At 55.4% G+C, this 23157-nt stretch overlaps 9 protein-coding genes across 9 annotated transcripts; 2 read left to right on the plus strand and 7 right to left on the minus strand.

Moving 5' to 3' along the window:
* Nucleotides 1-19: 19 nt before the first annotated feature.
* On the minus strand, nt 20-967 carry PUNSTDRAFT_66662 (uncharacterized protein; the record flags this gene model as incomplete). The annotated part of the gene is made up of 1 exon (XM_007383099.1): nt 20-967. The coding sequence occupies one exon, from the start codon at nt 965-967 to the stop codon at nt 20-22; it is 948 nt and encodes a 315-aa protein (XP_007383161.1).
* A 125-nt stretch (nt 968-1092) lies between these two features.
* On the minus strand, nt 1093-3019 carry PUNSTDRAFT_44122 (uncharacterized protein; the record flags this gene model as incomplete). The annotated part of the gene is made up of 2 exons (XM_007383100.1): nt 1093-1187; nt 1858-3019. The coding sequence occupies 2 exons, from the start codon at nt 3017-3019 to the stop codon at nt 1093-1095; spliced, it is 1257 nt and encodes a 418-aa protein (XP_007383162.1).
* A 2137-nt stretch (nt 3020-5156) lies between these two features.
* On the minus strand, nt 5157-7487 carry PUNSTDRAFT_52052 (FAD-binding domain-containing protein). The gene is made up of 7 exons (XM_007383101.1): nt 7129-7487; nt 6960-7066; nt 6836-6897; nt 6215-6770; nt 6084-6157; nt 5932-6027; nt 5157-5880 (listed from the first exon to the last, which is right to left on the minus strand). The coding sequence occupies exons 1-7, from the start codon at nt 7271-7273 to the stop codon at nt 5409-5411; spliced, it is 1512 nt and encodes a 503-aa protein (XP_007383163.1). The 5' UTR covers nt 7274-7487; the 3' UTR covers nt 5157-5408.
* Nucleotides 7488-9070: 1583 nt separating this feature from the next.
* On the minus strand, nt 9071-11165 carry PUNSTDRAFT_125899 (cytochrome P450; the record flags this gene model as incomplete). The annotated part of the gene is made up of 6 exons (XM_007383102.1): nt 9071-9489; nt 9553-10256; nt 10310-10449; nt 10502-10651; nt 10705-10917; nt 10975-11165. The coding sequence occupies 6 exons, from the start codon at nt 11163-11165 to the stop codon at nt 9262-9264; spliced, it is 1626 nt and encodes a 541-aa protein (XP_007383164.1). The 3' UTR covers nt 9071-9261.
* Nucleotides 11166-11455: 290 nt separating this feature from the next.
* PUNSTDRAFT_133668 (cytochrome P450) lies at nt 11456-13570 on the plus strand (the record flags this gene model as incomplete). Its single annotated transcript, XM_007383103.1, has 8 exons — nt 11456-11835; nt 11894-11937; nt 11991-12172; nt 12226-12279; nt 12329-12445; nt 12497-13004; nt 13065-13354; nt 13418-13570. 8 exons carry the CDS (start codon nt 11456-11458, stop codon nt 13568-13570), a joined length of 1728 nt encoding a protein of 575 aa, XP_007383165.1.
* Nucleotides 13571-13919: 349 nt separating this feature from the next.
* PUNSTDRAFT_86411 (Aldo/keto reductase) lies at nt 13920-15598 on the minus strand. Its single transcript, XM_007383104.1, has 11 exons — nt 15510-15598; nt 15388-15451; nt 15308-15331; nt 15239-15251; nt 15114-15192; nt 14986-15060; nt 14880-14932; nt 14753-14824; nt 14506-14685; nt 14291-14451; nt 13920-14212 (listed from the first exon to the last, which is right to left on the minus strand). Exons 1-11 carry the CDS (start codon nt 15572-15574, stop codon nt 14039-14041), a joined length of 960 nt encoding a protein of 319 aa, XP_007383166.1. The 5' UTR covers nt 15575-15598; the 3' UTR covers nt 13920-14038.
* A 164-nt stretch (nt 15599-15762) lies between these two features.
* PUNSTDRAFT_52056 (cytochrome P450) lies at nt 15763-18527 on the minus strand. Its single transcript, XM_007383105.1, has 16 exons — nt 18390-18527; nt 18130-18337; nt 17893-18063; nt 17774-17836; nt 17654-17721; nt 17476-17601; nt 17284-17419; nt 17125-17224; nt 17000-17072; nt 16929-16945; nt 16849-16864; nt 16645-16798; nt 16276-16586; nt 16209-16220; nt 16129-16140; nt 15763-16076 (listed from the first exon to the last, which is right to left on the minus strand). The coding sequence occupies exons 1-16, from the start codon at nt 18458-18460 to the stop codon at nt 15911-15913; spliced, it is 1704 nt and encodes a 567-aa protein (XP_007383167.1). The 5' UTR covers nt 18461-18527; the 3' UTR covers nt 15763-15910.
* Nucleotides 18528-19086: 559 nt separating this feature from the next.
* Nucleotides 19087-20242, minus strand: PUNSTDRAFT_67222 (NAD(P)-binding protein; the record flags this gene model as incomplete). Its single annotated transcript, XM_007383106.1, has 5 exons — nt 19087-19299; nt 19362-19718; nt 19771-19836; nt 19893-19917; nt 19971-20242. 5 exons carry the CDS (start codon nt 20240-20242, stop codon nt 19087-19089), a joined length of 933 nt encoding a protein of 310 aa, XP_007383168.1.
* A 348-nt stretch (nt 20243-20590) lies between these two features.
* PUNSTDRAFT_52058 (terpenoid synthase) lies at nt 20591-22064 on the plus strand. The gene is made up of 5 exons (XM_007383107.1): nt 20591-20791; nt 20843-21003; nt 21053-21354; nt 21412-21657; nt 21711-22064. The coding sequence occupies exons 1-5, from the start codon at nt 20615-20617 to the stop codon at nt 21917-21919; spliced, it is 1095 nt and encodes a 364-aa protein (XP_007383169.1). The 5' UTR covers nt 20591-20614; the 3' UTR covers nt 21920-22064.
* Nucleotides 22065-23157: the final 1093 nt, after the last annotated feature.

Consider the following 23157-nt stretch of genomic DNA (forward strand, 5'->3'; position numbering starts at 1 on the left):
ACATATATGCTTTTGCCCATCAGTGATGAAGATACTCGTGGAGGGGAGGTGGTCTACACCGGAAGAATTGTGAGGTTTGGTTTGGGCGGAGGCAGTTCATCACATTTGTGAGAAGGACACCAATGCGGTAGTAACAACCAACGGGAGACGCATATACCTTCATCTTGCATCCTCCACGGAGGAATGCCCACTTGTTGAGCACGTTGCCGAATACGTGCTCTACTTCAATGCGCAGCGATGACATTCTTTCATTGAATTCCCGTTCCTCCTCTGTGCGCTCCCCTGGACCCGAGAAAGGACTGATGAGGACATCGGTAAGGCCATATGCGGGATCACCATACAGGTGATAATACGTGGTCTGTCCAGGACTAGTATCCAGACACTTCGCATGCTGTAGACACCAGTCGAGGAGCCCACTATCACTGAGGAGGAACCCGTCACCGCGTCGACCTTCGAGAGGCCCATAAAGGTGCCCTATAAGCCCGTCCGGTAAAGCAAGTGCTTGGTACTTCAGTGCGTGGTACTTCTTGTGTCCATTATACGCCTGTCGTTGATGCCACGTTGGCCGACATATGACACGAATTGTGCAGTCGATAAAGGCCCAAACTTGCATGCCCATAGCCCCAACATGATCTGTAGCCTCAGCATATTGCTTGAGGCGGCATGGAGAAAGTAAGGCCCGATTATCAAGGCCGAGCAAGTGACCCCAAGTGTCATCGAGATGTATGACGAGGAAGTTCACAACTTCGGATAGGGCAGATCCGCTCCTCCGATACTTGATGGTGAGTTCGTGCAAGTCTGCGGCACTGCGGAACCGGGCACATAGAAGGCAAAATGCCTCAACAGCTGAGAATCGGTGTCGGGATGTAGTGATAACCGGGTCGGGAATCTCTAATGCCTGTGTAAGGCTTATGATCTCGTTCACAGTGAACCTAAGCCCATCCCAGGTCAACAACAGTGTGCACATGCTACATAAGACAACTTGCACACACCGGAATTCTGCCATGCAATAGCCGTCGCCAATCTCCTGTAGCCACCTCCAAGTGATTCGCTGTCCTGAAGGACTCGGGCGGGTTTGCGTATATTTTTTCCTCAGATGTGCTCGCCGGTAGGCCGTGAATTGGTCGAAGTCTGCATCTGGCCTGTCCGGAAGTGCAACCGTAGGGCTTGCCAGTATTGCAGCAGCACTGGAGAGAGGGGGCTTTACATGTGCGTATGCCAGAATTGCTGCCAAGGTGCTCGAGAGCGGTGTCACTGGTCGGTTTTGCTCAGGCATGTTGTTCAGAAAGACATGGTGTGATTGCTATCCATAGATAAACAGAATATACTATGACAAAGATTCAGATATACTGCGAGTGCTGTTGGGTGCGTATCGAGTAGCTCGTGTGAACTACTGCAAGAGCTACACAGATCTGGCGAGATATGGATATATATTCGCTGCGAATCTGGTCTAATCAGCCACTGTGTTATACATCAACACCAGACTTACTGAACGGTGGTTCTTATACTCTTCCGGATCGTTCGTGGTAGGACGGTTTAGGGTCTTGGAATAATCGAAGTCGAGCAGGCGACCTGGACGTTCTCCCGGTTTTCTTCTCTCGAATGTTGAAATGATGATGTTGTGGAAGCTGACGTCCCGATGCAAGACGGGTATGCCGTACATTCGCCTATGCGCTGCGGCACATCCATAAGGAAAAATGGTATCACGATCTGTGTGACGTTACTCACCTTCGACGGCATCGATCAAGACGCTCAGGAGCTCCCTACGAGTGGCGAAGTGCCGCAAAGAAACGCCAGACTCTTTGAGAACAAGCCGGTAATGTTCACGCGTCTCCGGCTCCCGATCAGCTTGCCTACCCATCTTCGTAGCGACGCCGAGTTTGTCGCGTATGATCTTCGTCGAATCCACGATTCCGTTGATTTCGACCCTTTCGAAATCTATCATATGGACGATCCCCTCAACGTCCTTCGCTTTCTCCAGAATCTCGTGTTCCTTTTCAGGACGACTGACATCGACCCATGAATCCTTGATGATCGACGTCGATTCTGGGCCTGACCGAACCTGAAGGATGATCGTCCCTCTGCCTCTGAGCGTGTTGTCCATGTGCATGACTTTTTCAATGTCGTACTTCGTTCCACGAACCGTGATAGATCGAGTCCCGTTTTCGTCGGGCTCAGTGACCGTGGGATCAAAACCGAGAGTGGCCCGGTCCCCGAAAGCAAAGCCGCATAAGACGCGGAGGAACGTTTGAGGATTTTCATGGATGTCGATGGCCACGGATTGAAGGAGTCCCGCACAATCATACAGTGAGAGGCGCAGAGAACTGCCGATCAAAGCCATGCCGAGGATGAATCGCCGGTCGTATTGAGCGCCGAATGCCAGTCGAACGTTCTCTGCTAGCTGCTTCGAGGATTTTCCGTGCCCAGTGCCATCCTGGTTGGTCTTGAACTCCAGAAATGCGACCGCATCACGTCGCCTCGCCTGCGCGTGGTCCATGCCGCTGGGAAGAAGAACGCCATCCGGTTTCCTCTGGCAAGCCTCCACCGTAGCATGGTCCGTTACGTCCAAAGGAGTAGTAGCAAAATGACCAGTCCACTGGCGAGCTGGAGGTCCAGAGAACTTGTTCCAGTTGGATACAGCTTCCACGATGTTGTTGAGCTGGTTACAGACATGCGCGTCTCGTTCCGCGACTACGACGTTTGACAACGCCTGTCGAGTGAGGTTGGTCCATAAGCCTGAGCTATATTGGCCGACGGTCTCAGAAGACAGATGCTTAAGGGCGCCTTCAATATCCACTGGAAGCGAGGACGACGGGAACACGGCCTCCGGAAGTCCTGCCACGTCTTCCAACATGACACCCTTTAATTCGGTTTGGATGGCGCGGTTCGTCACGTCCAGGTTAGTAGCTTTACTGCTAGATAGCGGGTGGGAAGGAGCAGTCTTCGGCCTCAGAGGAGTTTCGGTGTTGGGTGTATGTGTTGTCGGGGGTGGCGGAGTACAAGTACGACTGGAAGCCATGGTGAAATTAATGATCGTTTAGCTGGGAGGGCGTGAAATCGAAACTCACCGCAGTTACTTATAGAGAATGCCGGTGGCCTAAGTATCAGAGGAAGCCACTGAGAGGGGGGGGAGGTGTGGGCGATGGTAGAGTGGCGAGGTGGTCAGAACACAGGTTCGTTCAGCCAGGCGTTCTTTGTCCTCTTCTGGCCACGTGATCGTGATTCATTATGATCACCATTCAAGGAAGGGTGTTGGCCCGGTGGTGGCCGCGATCCACGAGGCGATCCGCGAAAATGGCCAATTGTGGAGATGAATGGAGGTCGGTTCCACGTCCATTTCGAACTCCCGGGCAGAAGGCAACATCGTCGTCGCGTCTGTGGCGGCCGTGTGATTCATTATCAAACGCTCCGAACGTGTCTCGAAAGTAAGATTCGTTCACCAACAGCCGATCAAGTTCAGTGTCGAGCCAAGGCACAGTCAGGCAAGACCATTTGAATACAACGATGTATAGAAACACTGCAACGGCGCGTTGACTCTCATATGACTGGCCTGCGAAACACAAGTATCCTCGTCGCAAGCTACAACAAGCAATTTGAATGATAACGATCAGCATCATGTGACCGTGATTTGCTCTGACAACGACAATGTCAACTGGCAGTGGGCAGTGGAAAGGGGTTCGGTTCGCCGACCCAATCCTCGCCTGGTTTGTTGCTTGTAACTTCAAACGATTTCGGGAACGGTTGATCCAGCGATAAGCAGTATGGCGCGAAATATTGAGGCTGCTGTGACAAAACAGCCAAACATTGAACATTGTTAAACTCACGTGCGGTTTCACTGTGGCCGCAAATCCTCGCCAAGCTCGGAATGACCGCATAGCGACCGTCTTTACTACTAGTAATTGCTACACAGTTGGCCTGAGGGTACAATGTGGCCTGGATTCACAACATGCCAACATTTGCAATAGCGACTTGTCTTTCTGCTCTTGGAGCTCTTTTGGCTTCGTCTTTCTCAACGTCAGGCTTTCGCACGCGTACCCCGGGACATTACCTCTGGTCTGTGTGTGCTCCTCGCGCTTACTACCCACGTATTCAGTGGAGAATCACCCTGGCGATACCGAGTTTGAGTCAGACCTCTGCATGATAGTACGTCTTCTGCTCAAGGAGTCTCCAAACGTGCTTGAATTTGTGACTACGATTGTCCCGAGGTCTCGCGTTGATAGGGCCTTTTCAGTCCTTGTTGGTCATGTTTCATGGTTGCCACAAATGCGATGGCTAGCCGGCTTGCCATGTTTTGAATGGTCCACTTGTAGCCTGGCCCACCCGCATCTTGCAATGTCTCACTGCGTCAACATGCTCACTTGGCTTGGCCATGTCTCCCAGTCAGCTCGCTGCCGCCAGCTATGGCTCTGCGAATGGCCATGTCGCCCATTCATGCCACGACTACCACACCAGCGCTCGCAGTATATAACGAGCAACTTTTTGCAGCAGCATAACAGTATCACAGCCTTTCGATCCTCCTCTACTTCAACCCACCCTGAACTCCACATAAACTCACTTCGAGTGCGTCCCCGGATCCTTGATTTCTCCTGATTGGCTGCTCACACGTCGGCAGTAGACGCCATGCCCTCCTCGAACCAGAATGCGCCCCCGTCGTTCCCCAACACCCCTTACCACAATCTGTGCAGAAAATGCGGGCATTACAACGATCCCCAGACGAGGGTGGGCAATCACACCTGCGCGAAATGCCATGAATTTTACGTCGTGGACGAACTCATGTCCGCGGGCGCGCAGAAGCACTACAAACGGCTGGAGAGAGAGCACGACAGGCGTCGTGGAGGGCTTGATCTGCAGCGGTGAACACCATAGGTTGAAGCTCTCGTCAAGCTCACGTTGCGTCCTTGTGATCCGTAGCATTCGAATTCGGAAGTCTACTCTAGTACCTTCCTGTTACTAAATATATTTCTGCTTTCACAATGTGATCATGCACGGCAGCTCTCGCGGTGTTCATTCCATTTCTTAAAGGGACGCAAGCGGGATAAACATCTCCCCAGGTCAAGAAACGCGACGCTCCCCATTACTGCCACAGCTAATCGAAGGCCTTATCCTTTATCATGGCCAGAACACTAATGTGATACTGAGATCCAAAGCGAGGTCTTTTTGTCTTCGTGATAGTTATTAAGAGTGCGATATACTAATAGTTACATGCGATTACCGACTTGTAACCAAGTTATGAGATATCGGTCCATGATTGACAATGCATCGCTAGACCATGGAAAGGATTGTATGAGTCGAGAGCAAGATATATAGGACAGCGCCAGTTATCGAGAGCATAATTAGATAACCAACCGAACATCATCTATCGATGAACTTGGAGGGGCACGAAGCGCCTTAGCGAAGCTGCAGCCCGTTTACTGGATCTTGAAGCCGCCAGCACGCGCCATCACGTTCTCCGGGTCGACCGTCGCGCGGATCTGCTGCAGACGGGGCAAGTTCTGGCCGTAGAACTGCTCGACCGGGGTCTGGGGCTGGGCGTAGTTGGGGTAGATGATCTGCGTCGACACGTTCTGTCCCGCATCGAGCGCGGCCTGGATGAGCGCGTTGGTCGAGTTGGCGAGCGACTCGAACATGAAGTCGTTCAGCGAGGGGTCGTTCCAGGTGTACTCGAGGTTGGGCGGGAAGAGGACGTGCTCGGAGCTGTGCGGCGTCGCGGATTCAACGGCGGTGTCCCAGTAGGACTTGATGAACGGCTCGACGGTCCAGGAGCCGAAGAACGTCGGGTCGAGGGCTTCGAGCTGTGGGCCGAGGGTGTCGCGCTGGTTCTGGAAGGCCTTCACGACACTGAGCGGGTGGCCCTCAACGGCGAGAGTAGAGTAGCGGGTGCTATACCGAGAGTTGAGCATATCGCTAGGTACTAGATACGGGGGCACTTACCGCTCGCCATTAAGGAAGGTGATGGTCTGGAGAGAGGCGCTCGTGAAGTTGTCGAAGGTACGCAGGAAGAAGTCGGACTGATTCTGGCGCGGGAAGCTGAACAACAGGGTAAGCAAGAGATGATCGCCGGATCGCAACCACGTCGGGCGTACCTCAAGAACTTCTCGAAGACGGCGGGCGGCTCTGGAGTCTCCGCGTTGTAGTGCAGAACCAAAACCTCGAAAGACTATACAAAGGCAGGATTTATTAGCACCGAAACACGTTCATTTGAAGAAAAACGCACCGAGTTGCTGCCGCGAGCGAACGTGCCGACAACTTGCGCCTTCACGTCCGTGTTGTTCTCCGAGAAGTCAGCGAGAGCTTCTGCGACCTCGTCGGATACACCAGGTTGGGTGTAGATGGTGCCGGCCCAGACCTTGTTAGTCTGGTTGTACCCGCGCGTCTGGAATTTGGTCACCAGACCGAAGTTGTTGAGGCCACCTTTGAGCGCGAAAAATACGTCGGGGTTGCTTTCGGCGGTGACGTTGTTGATGGACGAGTCCTTGGGCGAGATCCAGGTGTAGGAGACAACGTTGTCGATGGCCAGCGCATGCTCGTTAGAAATCCACGAGTATCCACCACCGAGCGAGATACCTGCGACGCCAACGGTAGCGAAGCGACCACCGACAACGTTCACGCCCTGGGGTACGGTCTGGGCGAAGACCTGGTCCCAGGTCTGGCCAGCACCGATATTGACCAGCGCAACCTGGTTGTTATCTCCAGGTGCAGGGATGACCGTGACTTCGTCGAAGCGCCGGAGGGCGACGAGCACGCCGGTGGTGGACGAGAAGCCGGCATTCCTATCCGGGAGAAAAGAAGTCAGCTTCCGTTTTCGGATAACTGGACGTCGGAAAAGGCGACTAACAGATTGTGGCCACCACCCATGATACCGAAAACGGCATTCGAGTGCTCGCGCAGAGACGTCATCTAGTGAAGACGCCGGCGCAACGTGAGCACCATGAACGGATGCATTGGCGCAAGACGCTTACCACTATCGCGGCATCTTCATCGGATCCGGGCTCAACGACGCACGTTGCGTTCGCGCGGTTGAAAAAACTCGCTGGCAGAGTGATATCGGCGGTGTACTCCGTAGTATCTGTCGAGGTAAGCGCGTTAACATCGTCGCACGCAGCGCCGACGAGACCATAGGCAACTCACTGGGGTAGAACACCTCGGACGCGCTCGAAATTTTGCTCGCGATGTCAGCACATGCGGCAGCGTTGTCGTCGGTCGCGTTCTGCGCGGAGGCGAGTCCACCGGCGAAGGCCGCAAGAAGGGCAGGAAGCAAGAAAGCGCGTGCCATGAGGTCTTGAAAGTGCCCGGTGTCGCTGAGCTCGATGAATGCTCGAAGCAGCGCTCCCTGCTTCTTAACCTTGCTCGCCCCTCGCAGAGAACATCGGCCAGAGGGGCGCCAAAGCGTCCCCTCCCCAAATCGAGTGGTGGGCGGGCCAATGCAAAGTGCTAGCGGTCTCCTAGGCTACATCGGTGAAGAGAGTGTACCGCTCTCACGGAACGCGTCTCGATGTGGGGCACTACGCTTGCGAGAGGAGGATGAGCAGGGCGGGGCACAGTCGAGGCGTCATTCCGACTCTGCGGGATCCGGCGTCCGCGCAGAAACCCCGAATAACGGGTGCGTATTTTCGCTCCTTTCCATAAAGAGAGGTCTGCGGTGTATTGCAAAGTGGCTTGCCGACGGAGAACATCACGGACGACGAGCTAAAGGCAGCGTCGCAGTGACAGCCGCTGGGAGAAGCATCATGAATCATGGTGGCGGTGCGACCGCCATTCGCTCACGTCACATCTCCCCGAGCGCTTCTTTCCATCGTGCGTAACCAACCGCCGGCGCAGTCCTCGTTTTCCGGTGCTATAGTGCTTTAACTTGCAAGCTCATTCGTCTCTAATCTTTGCGTGTGCGCTCCGCATGGATCGAACCTTGCTATTCAAATCTATCCTATATTTACCTCGTTAGTCGTATCAAGAGACGGCACCCTCAAATGTTCTGCATCTGCATCATCGCCCACGCCAAAATTCTGCGTCATCGGTCAAGAACGTAACCTACGACGTCGCGCGTGGGTTACGTAGACAAGTCACATCAAAGGGATCATTCTACGGCCCGATTACGACGACGACTGCGACTAAAGGAGCCCCGGTCCCCCCACATCAAAACATGTAGCAGGCACAGTCGCGCGCGGAGAATGTACCGCTTCACTCAGCTGCATCCTATACTATCATGTGCGGTGTCTCACCGGGCTTGACGAGCGTCCGCATATGCCGCACGCGTGTATCCTACAACGACGGCCTAGATCCCCCAGTGTCGCGAGCTTTGTTCCAGCACTCGAGCGTGCACATGGACGGCGTTTGACATGCATTGCGCGACCTCGAACGCAAATTCGCGACGGCCGGATTTACAGATGACGACAAATTCATCAGAAGGGGACTGCGATCGTGTCCGGGCCGGCGCGCCAGAGATTTGCCTACTGTACCTGGATCGTACATAGCTTCACCGAATCGGCGCTGGAACGAGCACGAGGCTTTCATTCAAAGCCTTCCTATACTCCCGGAGATTTCATCGGGAGCAGGTCTAAACTTGCTCATGTCTCTATATGCGGGGGCAGATCCTCATACAGCGGCTACAAGGCGAAGCAAGCAACTTGCGGCATTGTCGGGAAGGTTTTCTCAATACATACACATACAAAAAAAGCTTCCGCAAGATGGGTTCAGGGCGTCAGGCTTTCAAGAACAGCACTCTACCCCACGTTTTCCCATCAGGAACTATTTGACCGACCAACCTTGCGCGCGGAGTCTGTCACAGTCGCTACGCTGCGAGTGGTGACCTCATGATCACCGGTTGCCACAGAATCGACGTATCTCGCGGGCTGTTGGTAAGCATCCAGAATTACCTCAACCGCCACGGACCGCGGGTCAAATCAGCAGGGGGGCGCATCTGGGTGCAGTCTCGCCCCTGCGCCGTTGGGAAGATTTGTGCACATAAACTGGGCGTGCAACCTCTCTCCGCCGGCCGTAGCACAGATCCCTCTTTTTTGTCTTGCATACCGCGCGTGACTCGTCGGTCCGCGCGACTTACGGTGCTTTGGTTGGTGCTCGAACTGCGTTCTCCACAGGTAAGGGAATGTCACCGCCTTATTTGGAGAAGAATACAATGTGATAAGAAACGATAGACTATAACGACCCCTGCATGGGACCTCGTGTACACCGGTCTACTGATGCGATGCGTTGAGGAACACACGACGGGACTAACAACCAACGTTGGATCAAGCGTTACGCTCGCGCTCAGATGGCCTTGGGCTTCAGCTTGACGAGCTGGTCACCGAACGGCATGCTGAGCGGCGTCCCGAACGTCGCGAGGTTCTGGCGGCAGACGGGCTTGTCCATGCCCGCGGTCTGGTGCGGAAGGAAGCGAGACAGGCCGGTGAGGCCGGCGTGCTCGATGTCGAACGCGTGCAGGAGCCAGATCACGACGCTCTTGATCTCGAACGACGCGAGGTAGCGGCCGGGGCACTGTTAAAACGCGACGGTGAGGAAGAGCGCGGAGGTGCGGGCTGCGAGGAAGAGGTGACTCACGACGGTCGTGCCGAATCCGAAGGGAACCATGAACCCGGACTTGCTCTCGTCGATCTCGCCGACGTCCTTGCCGTCGACGGAGACGAACCGGTCCGGGCGGAACGTGTGCGGGTCCTTGAACGTGTCCTCGCGGAAGTGGGTCGGGCGCATGTACAGGATGATGTTGTCGCCCTTCTGGACGACGACGGTCTTGTCCGGCTCGTCGTCGGTGCCCACGGGGAGGAGCATGTCCGTCTCCGCGCGGCGGACGAACATCTGCTTGCCGTGGAAGCGGGTCATCTCCTTGAACACGCTGTTCAGCAGCGGCAGGTCGCGGTCGAGCGTCTCGAGGTCGTTGAGCATGTCCGCGAACGTCACCGGGCGCTCGACGCCGACGTCACCCTCGGACTTGGCCACGACGATGGTAGGCGTGCGCGCGCGGAACCCTTGCCACGCGCGCTCGATCTCGGCGGAGAGCTGCGCGTACAGTCCGGTGTGGGCGAGGATGCGGGACACGATCCAGAACGAGCCGAGACCGATGTTATCGCCGGCGAACATGTAGAGGTTGACCATCTTCGCAGCGTCGTGCATGTCCATGTCCGGCTGCTGGTCGATCACCTTGGCAAGGATCTTCATGAAGATCGGCCCGTCGTGGGCTTTGGGGTCGTCTGTCTTCAGGTGCTCGAGCAGCAGCTTATACGTCTCCTTCCACAGGTGATCGCGACCTACCGTAATACCATGAGCGCCCTATATCGACATGTAAGTGAGAGAGACTCACCCTTAATACCGGCGCCCGCGAGGATCTTTGGCATGCCAGAGAAGAGGACGGGAAATGCGTCGTGGAACTCGTTGTGCGACTTCCAGAACGGCGTGCCGGCGTAGTTCCTACCGAGAGCCGCCTTGGAGAAGGCGTTGTAGCTGCAGACAACACATCAGATAGGATCATAATGGCTAAAGGTTGTCTGCGTACATGACGGGGAGGAAGACGTCGGCAAAGCCGATGACCTTGCCGTTCGCAAGTTCATCTTTCGTGAAACCAGCCTTGAGTTCCTCAACACCGTTCTGGAATATTTCGTTGAAGCATGCTACAGTAGGCTTGACACTCCACTTCGTGGTGTCCCTAACGTGAGCGTGAGAAATCCGCACCGCACTTCAACAAGTTCGTTGGCGAACCTGGAGAGTGTCTTGAAAGCGACAGCGTTCGCGGTCTCTTGAGCTGCAGCTTCCTTCGAGATGTCAAAGATGGCTTGCAGGGAGTCGAACTCGACGTTGCGGATTGAAATGTCACGAGGCCGACGCAGCGCCCACTTGATGGGGTCCCGGTGAACGATGTACAAAAACCGAACGCCGATAACGTCGACAAAGAAAGCGGGACCGTAACGGCGTCTAACAACGACGTTGTCAGCCTCGAAGAAGATCTTTCTGGAACTGGACGGCACTTACGCATTCTTAAGCAGGAAACCGTCCGTATCGAGGCCCATGCTCAGCGCACTGCCGATCCATGGGATCCAGTACGGGGCCACCTTCGGGCGTCCTGGCTCCTTCGGCTGGCGTCGGTGCTGGGCATAGAGCAGGCCGGTGAAGACGACCAGGGCGGTCAGCGTCAGGGAGGGGGGGAGCCCAAGGAACGACATGGTCTATAGAAAGTGGCGGGAGCGAATCAGCAGACCCGGTGGCCTTTTAGAAGCTATCATCGGGGCCGGGAGCCAACGAGAAACGCGATATAGGCAGTGTCAGCATGGGCGAATGACATCGCATGCGGACGTCGCAAGCCAAAACGGGCTTGATATGTGGCTGTGCATGTTTCCGTTTCGGGCGGTGGTACGGACCCATACCGGCTGGGTGTGCGGGATGGAGGCAGTCATCAACGGTGGGGTTTTATATCTCAGCGGGCGATGGTCGACTCCCATTCGCATCGCGCGCCATGTCGTCCCAGACTCTGCCTCCCCCCCTGGCGTCGGCCGTCAACGCCGTCACCAGCCTCCCCGTCTGGGTCAGCGTCCCCGCGGGCGTCTGGCTCATCTACCGCCTGGCGCTTTGGCTCGTCACCCCCAAGCCGCTTCCCGGTATCCCCCACTACCCCGTTAGACCGTTTGGAGACCTTGGACGCGTACTCGCGCACGTCCGCGAAACCGGGTTCCGGTCGACTTGGTTCGGCATCGTCGCCAGGGACCTGGGCCCTATCGGGCAGGTTCAGATGGGACCTTCGACGAAGATTATCGTCCTGAGCGACATTCAGGAGACGGAGGACATTCTCCTCCGGCGAACCAAGGAGTTTGACCGATCCGACGACATGATCTCTCGGTAAGTTCGCGATCCACGAGTGCAGCCAGTCTTGAATGCTGACTTCGCCGTCCCGCAGTTTCGACCAGTTCATCCCGCATGGACAAATCGCGTTGAAGACGGGTGAGCGCTCCAATATTCGCGATGCAGCATCCGTACCGACCCATTCCATGCAGACACCGAGTTCAAGAACCACCGCCGGTTCTTGACCCCTGCCATGACCCAGAAATACCTCTCGGCCATGACCCCTGGCATGTCGTGGAACGCGCGCGAGCTGTATCGTTTCTGGGACAAGAAGCGCAACTACTTGAGGGGCGAAGCCTTTGACCCGACCGTCGACTTCGAGATTTCGATCACCGTAAATTTAGTGCACCTACGCCATGACGTCACCGCTCACCCATCTAAATATAGGACACGCTCTCTGAGCTCACTTTCGGACAATCCTTCGGACTCGTCTCTCAGCAGGTCAGTTTCATACGCGGTGCCCCGACTCAATGTACTGATCAGCCTGCAGAGGAAATGGGCAGAGCAGAAGGTGTCAGAACTGAAGGCGCAAGGGATCGAGCCCACCCCGGAGAACATCGTCGGCCCCACCAGTGACATCCACGAGGCGAACAACCTTCTCTTGAAGGTAAATCATCCTTATCTTTCGACTTCGACTGGTGGCTGAGATCTCTCGCAGTACGCCGGCAAGACCATCAACTCCCTCTTCCCCCGCTACTACCACTTCTTCGTCCGCCGCCGCGCGGACTACCGAAAGGCGAAGACTACCGTCTGGAAGTTCCTCGCCGAGAAGATCACGGAGGCGCGGATCAAGGCCGAAACGAGCGATGTCGAAAACGCCAACTGCGTCGTGGACCTCATCGCCGGTCTCGAACGCCAGGAATCCAATGCGAACATCAAAATGCCCCTCGCGGAGTTCCAGGACGAGCTCTGGACGTACATGATCGGCGGCACCGAGACCACCGCGGTCGCCCTCCGCTGGGTCGTGAAACTGCTCGCCGCTCACCCGGAGAAGCAGCGGAAGCTGCACGACGAGCTCGTCAACGCCGGCATCCCCTCCGCCCTCGACGAGGACGCCCCGCTCACGACCTTCGCCGACGTCAACTCGGACAAGACCCCCTACCTCGACGCCGTCGCCAACGAGATCCTCCGCTTCTCCCGCCTCGCCAACCTCACCACCCGCGAGAGTACGTCCCTCCCCTCTCCCGTCCTCTCTCTTCACCCTCAGCTCACGTGTACACCCACAGCCCTGACCGACACCGTTATCCTCGGCCATCACATCCCCAAGGGCACCACCATCCTCTTCACCATCACCGGCACCTCCTTCTCCGAGACGTCCAAGGATCGCGCGGCGCAGGACGCGCTCGCGAACGTCCGCTCCAAGTCGTCCGTCCGCCGCTTCGGCTACTGGGGCGACGACGCGGAGCAGTTCGTGCCCGAGCGCTGGATCGACGCCGACGGCAAATTCGACGCCAAAGCCGGCCCCAACCTCGCGTTCTCCACCGGCCCGCGCGGCTGCTACGGCCAGAAACTCGCGGTATGCTCGCTACTGCGGTTGGTTGTACTATACGACGCGTGTTGCTCATATGACCGCATCCAGATGTTGGACCTCAAGCTGTACCTCGCCATTCTGAGCGCGACCTTCTTCTTGGACAAGGTCCCGGGGCACCTCGACAAGTGGGACATCACGGAGGGCCTGACGCTGTCCCCGAAGTACAGTCACGTCGTTGTCAAGCGTTGGGACGAGGTCTAAATCGCATCGCATTGCATTTTTAACGTTGTACTTCATACGCATTATTGTTCTCCGGTGCCAATGTCATGTGGAGGAAATCAGTATCACTCATCCACACCATCTGTTATATTCACAAGAATGGGCGCAAGACCGGGCTTAGTACCTGGGTCGTACCGATTACGAGGCTGATCAAGTTAGTTTATGATGAATTAACACGTGGTGGGCAAGTCCAGTTGCATTCGGCACCTAGCAGACAGCGGCCGGACAATCAATGTCGTTTTAGTAATTCACCGCCGCTTGCAGGTATGAATGGCGGCCGTAAAAGCAGTCGTGGCCCGGAGACTCTCGTATCACACCCATATCTGACGACCGAAAGCGTCTCTTGCGGAGACATCCATCATTCAAGAGGCATCTGTGGTATTACACTATTTCTCATGATACTTCAGTGTCATCATACATTACTCTCCGGAGGCCGGGAGGGTCCTTGATTCACTGCGGCACGATACCGCCCTTGACCATGTTCCATCCCAGCTGCTCATAGGTCCACCCGAACACGGTACCATCATCGGATAAGGTGTGCACGACAGAGATTGACTTGTGCATCCCCGGCTTCTTGTGGATCGCGTTCACGGCAGCCATGTCGTCCTCGGATAGTTTAAGAAGCTGTAACGGTTTGCTCAGTCATTCAAATCAGGTCTGTCGAAAGAACTAGGAATCGACTCGTTGGGGGGGTGAGCGCACCTGGAGGTTAGCTTTCATCCTGTCCTCGTTCTCGGTCTTTGGGATAACAGCGGTACCGCGCTGCACTGCCCAGCTCAACAGCACCTGGGCGGGGGTAGCGTTGTGCTTCTCGGCGACCGAGGTGATCGTAGGCTCGGCGAGCAAGAGCGGGTTCGATTGGCCTGAGAAGTGCGTGTATGAGCAAGAATCGAGATATATGCAAGCGAAAGATGTACCGAGAGGAGAGTAGGCGACGAGAAGGATCCCCTTTGAGTCACAGTACTCCTTCAACTCGTTCTCGGGCAAACAAGGGTGCATCTCGACCTGGTTAACCGCAGGGACGACGGTCGAGTTTTTGATCAGGTGGTCCAGTGTCTTGATGGAGAAGTTGGAGACACCGATGCTCTTAACCCTCCCTAAACCACAATATTGTCAAGGCTCACGCGACGCGTCGCGATCGTCTATCAGGCACCAGGCACTCACCGGTCGCCAGCAGTTTCTCCATTTCTTTCCAAGTCTCGACGTACGTTGGGCTCTCCTCCGGTTGAACGGGGGCTGCTCGGATGGTAAGGCACGTTCCATAATAGGGTACCAGGGCACAGCGACCTACGATCGAACCAGTTAGTGCCCTTGATTACGGCCTGAGGCCAGTGCATGAGATATCTATCACACAGCGTTTCAGAAGGTGCTGTGCACATATCAGAGCGGCGACGTACAGGTCAATGTATTCGGTGTCGAGTCTCTTCAGTGACGCCTCGAAAGCCTCCTGGACTTTGTGATGTTCGTTGTTCCTGTTCATTATTTGGTCATGTCGATGGAAAAATCAATGGCTTAACTCACGCACCATAGTTTGGTGGCAACATAGAGCTCTTTCCGCGGAATGCCTGACTCCTTCAACGCCTTTCCGAGGTTTTCCTCATTGGCTACATAACGCGTGAGCCGATGCGGTGGTATATGCATTGGACATACCAGAGATGGACGCCTAAAATAGCTTTCCAGTCAATGCACAGGTCAATGCGGGGGGTTTCACTTGCTCACCGTGTCAAAATGGCGATAGCCGTGCTGTGTGGCATGTCTTGTCACTCGCATGAGACGCAGTAGACTCGGAAGCCTCTCACCTTTAGCGACTTCCTGACCATCTCTTCGACGCGATCGCCTCCTCCTTGCGAGTGCATTGAACACCTAAAGTGGGGGCGATGAATGATTGTGACGATCTGAGTCGCGACCGAGCATCGCATACCCCATGCCGATAGCAGGGATCGTCGTGCCATTGTTCAGCGTGAACGTAGGGACTGTGGACGCCATGGTGCAGGGTGTAGCTGATTGCGCACTCTCGCAGTTCTCTCTCGATGCCTTTCACACGTCTTTACTTATTGTATTGATGGCTGAGATCATGCATATGCCCCCTACGTCAGCAGGTGGACTTGCACAGTGGAAGAAGCACGCCGTCGTTGACCGTTTGAGGAAATCGTGGGGACGCGTGGGGGCCTAGTTTAAGATTACGATCTGGTGTACATACATTCTAGCAGGTAGAGAATGCAGATTGCGACTGAAGAAGCATAGTTCGGTGCGATGCATTGCGAGGTAGGTCTAGAACGGACATACCGTGCAACCGCGGATAACTGGCGTGGATAGTTTATCTTACACCCTCGTGACCACCAGCGGCATCTCCACCACTAGCTCGCCGTTCTTGTCGATGGCGGGGACCATCACCATTTGCATGCGCTTGTGTATCGGTTTCGTTCCATACGGGGTGAACTTGAAGTTCCTGATGAGCTCGAAGAGCATGGCTTGCGACTCGAGAATGCTGGCAGAATACGTTGAGTCGAGACATCGTTCCGAGCATCATGAGCACTCACAGGAAACGCCAGCTGAACGATGCGTAGCAATGTCGAAGTCAGTCAATCAGTCCCACACGAACCGCTACGAATACACATACCCCAAACACGCCCTATTCACAGAAAGGTTAGAAACATCGAAAAATATGGGATGCCAATCAGACTCACTTTGGTCCGGCGATAAAGTTGAAGAGGCCAGAGTAGACGCTGGGTGCCAGCTTCGCGTTCGGGTTCCAGCCAGGGCCACCTCCCTCCTTCATCCACCGATCGACGTTGAACTTCCCCGCGTCATCTCCCCACACCTCTTCAGAGTAGTTGTACGAAACGATATCCGCGTAGACGATGGTGCCCTTCTCAACGGTAATCTCGTTGACGGTACGGCCGTCCGCCAGAGTCAAAGGCTGCGATAGGCGCAGCACTGTGTCGGACGCCGCTTGCTTCTCGTTGAAGTGGACGACAGGGTAAAATCGCATGACCTCCTGAAGAATGACATGCGTTTAGGGTTTCATACAAACGGGACGGCAAGCGGGTACTCGCCTTGATGAACGCATCGAAAAGCGGCATATCCTTGCCGGAGAAGATGTTCGCGTCTTCCTCGGCGTCATACTGGGATGTATGCGCGAGAATCTCCTCCCGGACTCGTTCCTGAAGGGACTGGTCGTGCGCAAGCTGATACAGAGCCCAGGACATGCTGTACGGATGTGAGGTCGTGGCAAAAAGAGACAGAGGCAGACGACATACAAAGCAGCGGAGGAACCTTCGATATCACGCATAACGTTAGCGCAAGCTCCAGATCAATAAGTGCCCTATATGACGCTCACCATGTCCTGCGAACAAGCTGCAACGCGGCATAAGCATATAATCCTGAAGCTGCATTGAAGAGCATACTCACATAGACGTGATCTGGGCCGTCATGTCGTTCATCGACAAACGAATCTTCGCATCGTTGGATAAGTTGGCTTTCACTGCGATAATGTCATCGTACCAAGATCAAGCTAAAGGCTGGACCGGGCTTACGCATCATGGTCAAGGCATCGTTACCGGCACCTTCCAAGTCCACGCTGGTGGCGCCGTCCTGAATGTCCTTGAGACGCTCCTGGATCAAGGTACTCGCGACCTGGGTGATGTGCAACGTTGGACAGATCCGTTTGAAGGAAGTGAAGGCAAGGTTCTTACATCGTGCGCTCGGGACAGAGACTGCACAACAACTTGCATGAGCTTGTTAGGGAACAAGGTGAGGATGGAGATCAGCCACGCCGGGCTGTAGCGAATGAAAATAGAAGCAGCGGTTTCTTCGGCGCCCATGGCATCACTGATACGACTATGATCAACCCCTCAGTCATCGTGGACACGCCTATGAGCACTTACAGAACACCCTTGTACGCGTCTGCGAGATCTGAGATGCTCTCTCCGCCCTGCATCTTGTTCACCGCTCCGAGTTTCGTGCCGAACGCCGCGAGACCGATCATGTCCAGAGCGGACGCGCCTAGCCAGCTTTGTCATCCGTCAGAAACATCGCATCTTACCGAGGGGTCAAGCTTCTTACTCGAAGACATCAATGACAGCTGCCTGTTTTTCCTCGCGGTCGACAAGACTACCCCAAGCATCGACGAGCTGAGTACCGAGTCAGTCTCGTCCTTATATTTGGTGAAGAAACGAGACATACCGCTAACGCGCCGTGTCTGAAGCGAGGAAGCAAAGCGCGAACGTTGCTAGCATTGAATGCAGGCTGCAAGGTATCAGCATAAATGCACAGTTTCCCGCAGAAGAAATATTGCAACTCGCCTGCATGACGCGCTTGATGCGATAGTGCGCCTCGCCCTCAGACAAGATGATACCGCCCTTGCCAACCAACTTCTCGCCTAAGGCGGTCATAGAGGGCGGCCTGTGGAACGTCGCGTTCGTGTCGTAGATCTTCCACAATGCCGTAGGATCCGAGATGAACAAGCCGTCGCCCTGTGCCAGTGATAGGGAATGTCAGACCGTCGCGTTCGAATGAACGACCGTACGGAAACCACGTACGGCGAAATACGGGCCCTTGATCTTGAGCACGGTATTGTTGTGGTGCTCCTTCCTCCAGTCCAAGACGCGGGATCCGGCTCCCGTCGTCGACAGCTCCAACATGTTTCCAGCCAAAATCGATGAGGATTCCGGTCCCGGGATGAGGTCCATGATGGAGGACCGGCGGCGGTAACGGGCGACAATAGCGCGAAGTGCATAGATGAATACGCTGCCGTAACGTCAGCTCGCCTCGCGAGAAAAGGCAACACGGAATTGCATACAATACTATCGCTGCCCGACGCGTGATGAGCCCGAACGCGTCCTGCGTCCCATCTGGCTGTGCGACCGACATGGCTGCCTGGAGAGATTGAGAAGATGATGAAGTCGAGGTCAGAGAGAGCCTCGAGGTTGCCCTGTTGAAGGCTTTGGTTTATTCATCTCTTCCGGTGATAGGCTAAGCTTGGGTAGGGCGGCCGCTTGTGGCAGGTACGCTTTCGATGCATCGCCCCAACCATACGCGAACATTCGCTGAGGATGTCTTCGTGGGTGCCCTGAGAAACATTGCGTCGGAACCCTCCGGACCCGGCCGTCGATGACAGAAAAGAGTAAGTGGCGGGTCGAACTGATAGCATTCCACGGCCAGGGAATCGTTTGTACTCGGGCATTCCAGGGGCGAACACGTTCGGTCTCTAGACCAATGAGTACTCAGTATTGATGACATTCGGAGGTGATGGATTTCCAGTTAAACAGTGGATGTGGCGTTCAATTGCATCCTGTGTCTCACGCGAGTCATCATGTGGTCGACGGCAGAAGAGAACGTTTATAGTAAGGGTTTGCATAACAAGCAAATCTATTATGATTACAAGGAATCTTATATGCGTATCCAACAAAATGCAGGGTCCAGGAGCAAATGACAACAAGAACGATGCAAGCATGCAAGTGGTATAATTTGGCGACTCGAACGCGGCGGTGGGTCGTTTAGTCCGCGCCGGCCTTCTTCATGGCCTCGATGTTCCAGTCCCACACCTTCTTGGCCAGCGCATCGTCGCCGGCAAGCGCGTGCGGCAGCTTGGGCTCGATCTTCGCCAGAGGGACAAGGTAGGAGCCGCTCTGAGCTGCGGTGAGCGTCGGCGAGGTGCCAGCGAACAACTGGGTCAAGGCCCCGTATTCGACCGGCTTGAACACCGTGCGCTGGGTACGTGTCAGATGGATGTCAATATACCGCATCACAGAGGAAAAGGTATTGATCTTACGTTGAGAATCCACATGACAGGCTTGGGAATGCCCAAGTGATGGGTGAGGTTGCTTTGAACCGGCCCCGGGTGAGGGCCAAACGACCAGACGCCCTGGTCAGTGTAGCGCTTGGCCAGCTCGCGGGTCCAGAGAAGGTCGCCGAGCTTGCTGTGGCCGTAGCAAGCCGAGTGCGAAGCGCCGGCACCTACGGTCGGGTCATCGAGCGGGATTCCGGTCTTGGGCGCCTGACCGGCACCGCTGGAACAGGTGTTGATGATACGGACCGTTCCCGGGGGAGACGTCTTGGCGGTCTCAAGGAGAACAGGCAGCAAGTGGTAGGTGAAGACGAAGGGGCCAAAGACGTTCGTCGCCCATTGCTGAAGAGCGAGGTTAGTCACTGAAAGCACGGGTTGTCTGCATACAACGTACGAGCTCGTAGCCGTCAGCCGACTTGCTACCAGCCGGAACACCCATGATTCCGCCATTGTTGTAGAGCTACCCAATGCGTGAGAAACCGCGGAGAATTCGTCCGAAAACACTGCGAAACTCACCAAGTGCAAGCTGCTCTCGCGCCTACTCGACAGCGCTCAGCAATGGTCAGGTCGTAGTCAGGCGGCCACACTCACGACTTGAAGTCCTCAGCAGCAGCCTTCGCCTTCTTCGCCTCGCTCAGGTCGAGCTTAAGGAACTCGACCGTGCCCTTCTTGGTCGAAGGGTCAGCGGCATGGATCTCGTCAATCGCCTGGCGAGCCTTCTCCTCCGAGCGCGCCGCCAGGTAGACCTTGGCGCCCTTCGAGAGCAGGACCTTGACGGTCTGCTTGCCGATACCGGAATTGCCTCCGGTGACGATGGCGATGCGCCCGGTGAGGTCAGGGATGTCGGCCTCAGAGAAAGGAGCCATTGTTTTCGTTCAGCGTTGGCGTCGACGATGACGACGGGGGTAGGTGTGGAAGAGGGGGGCGTGTGCGAGGCTGGTCTTTGAACATGCTGTCTCGGTTCTGCGAAGAACGCAGCCAGCCGCCCATGACCACAATAGGCTACCGCGGGTTCCTCCACGCGCCGATTCGCCGACCGCCACCTTCCTTATAAGGAAGGCAACGTACTATGTTGGGACGGTGTGTAGCGGTACGCCAGCCACTCCCCGCCTCTTTCCGCCTATGGGCCACTCACAACACGGGAAGGCGGGGCAATCCGCTCCATTAAAAACTTACAGGCTCGGTTGTCGCTTTACCCAGCCCCTTCCTTCACCTTTTCCTAGCATCTTGTCGACACGATGGCCGTCAGCGTCATGAGCTCAGTCAACGGCATGTCTAATGGCGTATCCGGGCTCCTCTCAAGATTATTCACCCGTAAACCCTCAGTGGATCTGTCGAGGTTGGACCACGTCCAACTTCCCCCTGTCTCAGCGACACTTTCTACTGACAAGTCGGAGATCACTAAGAACGACGAGGTTAGCAACGCAGAGCTCTTCGCGAAAGCCATAGCTAACTTCTTAATACAGGGCAAACTTCTCGAACCTTTCTCGTACTACCGCGAGGTTCTCTCGGGCAAGGGTCTTCGCAAGGCTCTGCTCCAGGCTTTCAACTACCACTTGAACCTGCCTCAGACGTGGGTCGATGGCATTGTCGCTATCATCGAGGACCTGCACAATTCGTCACTACTGTAAGACCCATCCTTATCTGTCGCTCTCACTCGCTGACCGACGACGCAGAATCGACGACATCGAGGATGAGTCGCCGCTCCGCCGCGGCTCCCCGACCGCGCACATCAAGTTCGGCGTGGCACCAACAATCAACTCCGCCAATTACGTCTACTTCTTGGTGATGGAAAAAATAACCACTCTCGCTCGCGCGCACGCCAGCGGCACGGACTTCGACACGGCCACTGCTCGCATGGTCAGCGCGTACGTTGAGGAGATGCTCGAGCTGCACCGCGGCCAAGGGATGGAGATCTGGTGGCGGACGAACCGGGTCTGCCCCACGGTCGACGAGTACCTCGTGATGATCGAGCGAAGTTAGCGCCCTTTCCTCGCGCCCAGAGTTTAATGCTGACATATGTAAAAACTCTCAGAGACGGCGGGTTTGCTCCGTTTGGGCGTTCGGTTGCTGCAATGCCACCCGGACGCGAAGACTGACCTCCCGCTCGCGTCGATATCGGAGCAGATTGGCGTGTTCTACCAGCTCCGGGACGACTACATCAACCTAGCGTCTACCAGCTACAGCACCCAGAAGGGTTTCGCTGAGGATATCAGCGAGGGAAAGTACTCCTTCCCCATGATCCACTCTTTGATGGTCGCGCCCGATAGCGGTCTTAAAGGTATGTCTTCCAGAACGCGGTGATGGAGATCAAGGCTGACGTGCGATAAATAGAAATCCTTGACAAGAGGCCGGAGGACATCCCCGAGAAGCAGCGCGCGATCGAAATTATGCGCCGGACGCACTCGTTTGAGGCCAGCGTGCAGTGCCTTCAGGAGGTCGCCGACCGCCTAAAGGCGCAAATCAAGGCTCTCGGCGGCAGCCCGGGCCTTGAAGCCTTCATGAACCAGCTCGGTGTCGACAAGATCGACGCGGGGCCATGATCCGTCTCGTCAACAATTGGACTTCATACCTCACGGGCGTATCCGGTGACCTTGTATCTATGTACCAGTATATTTGAGTCCAGTTAGATGTCATCAATCCATGTAGTGCAACAGTTGCTTCACAATCAATCATAGCATTATCCCATTCATCCGAACTCGTTGAGTTACATTTAGTCTGCCGACTGAGGGCCGCTGCGTGCGCGAAACGGATTTGTCGAGATGTCCCAAGAATGATCACAATCCACAACAAGTAAGCAATGGCTGCGGCATAAACAGACTGGATCAGTACACCCCCGGGATACTCTCGACAATGGGCATCGAGGATCATGCAGTCGATCCGGGGATAGCCTCAAGGTTTGCATCAGTCACTCAGAGAGCTCCTGCCAGATCCTTACTTGTAATCTGTGCTGAGCCGATATCGGCCCGACCGAGTACGATACGCACTCGACGGCTGGACAACAGCATGCCAGTTGGGGCTACCGTGACCACCACTTATATTTGCACTTGCATAAGATCTGGCCCTCTGGACATCGAACGTAAACTCAGCAGGCGCTTTCCGAGTCGGTCATCTGACTAAAGTCGAGCGGGCTCTCTTCCACGACTAGTGCCATAGTTGATATGCACTCCGCATTTGTACACCAGAGCATGAGAAAGACCGTTCACGTCGGGCGCGAAGGTCATGACTATACGCTAATGACGCTCCGGGATCGTCCCCCGTGGAAGCGCCTCCGACTCGGATCACTCACGCCAAATCCCACTTCTTCTTGATGAGGTCAGCGCCTCGCTCCTGCCACCAAATCGAAAAAAGGTTCAGTCCTTCGTTCGAATCGTTAGGTAATATTCATTACTTACCGCAACGATATATATGGGAACTTGGGTATGGGCAGTGGATACGAAGGGCTATCAACAGAGTTCAAAAATCTCTGCGCAAGTAACAGAACATACTCCTCTCACCAGATCGCTTCCATCAATAATACGCAGCCCTTGAACGCCTTTGACCGTTAGGTCCGGATCCACGCAACCTGTCGTCGCGTTCCGAGCGGTCATCTGGCATGAACTCACTGCGTGATAAATCTGTGATCATGAGCCGCGATAAGCGTCACAGGTAAGAGTAACTAGTCACAGTGCGGGCGTTTGCTTTCGCAAACGCAAGTAGCTCGGCGTCAGTGGAAGCGTTCGCAAATGGACCAAACTCCGCTATCGTGTAGCCCTTGCACGCCGGCGCCGTCTCGACGAAT

This window comes from Punctularia strigosozonata (genome assembly GCF_000264995.1).
Source record: "Punctularia strigosozonata HHB-11173 SS5 unplaced genomic scaffold PUNSTscaffold_5, whole genome shotgun sequence".
NCBI classification, from domain to species: domain Eukaryota; kingdom Fungi; phylum Basidiomycota; class Agaricomycetes; order Corticiales; family Punctulariaceae; genus Punctularia; species Punctularia strigosozonata.

Coding starts and splice junctions, on each gene's coding strand:
- PUNSTDRAFT_52052 (XM_007383101.1), bottom strand. CDS start 7,273: ATGGCACGCGCTTTCTTGCTTCCTGCCCTTCTTGCGGCCTTCGCCGGT. Junction 6,771..6,835: donor ATGGGTGGTGGCCACAATCT/GTTAGTCGCCTT, acceptor TCTCCCGGATAG/GAATGCCGGCTTCTCGTCCA. Junction 6,028..6,083: donor GTCTTCGAGAAGTTCTTGAG/GTACGCCCGACG, acceptor CCTGTTGTTCAG/CTTCCCGCGCCAGAATCAGT.
- PUNSTDRAFT_86411 (XM_007383104.1), bottom strand. CDS start 15,574: ATGGCGTCCACAGTCCCTACGTTCACGCTGAACAATGGCACGACGATC. Junction 14,933..14,985: donor GACACCGAATACATTGACCT/GTACGTCGCCGC, acceptor GCTGTGTGATAG/ATATCTCATGCACTGGCCTC. Junction 14,213..14,290: donor GGATGAAAGCTAACCTCCAG/GTGCGCTCACCC, acceptor AAACCGTTACAG/CTTCTTAAACTATCCGAGGA.
- PUNSTDRAFT_52058 (XM_007383107.1), top strand. CDS start 20,615: ATGGCCGTCAGCGTCATGAGCTCAGTCAACGGCATGTCTAATGGCGTA. Junction 20,792..20,842: donor AGATCACTAAGAACGACGAG/GTTAGCAACGCA, acceptor TTCTTAATACAG/GGCAAACTTCTCGAACCTTT. Junction 21,355..21,411: donor CCTCGTGATGATCGAGCGAA/GTTAGCGCCCTT, acceptor AAAAACTCTCAG/AGACGGCGGGTTTGCTCCGT.
- PUNSTDRAFT_52056 (XM_007383105.1), bottom strand. CDS start 18,460: ATGTCGGTCGCACAGCCAGATGGGACGCAGGACGCGTTCGGGCTCATC. Junction 17,837..17,892: donor GCATCAAGCGCGTCATGCAG/GCGAGTTGCAAT, acceptor GATACCTTGCAG/CCTGCATTCAATGCTAGCAA. Junction 17,073..17,124: donor CGATGCCTTGACCATGATGC/GTAAGCCCGGTC, acceptor ACATTATCGCAG/TGAAAGCCAACTTATCCAAC.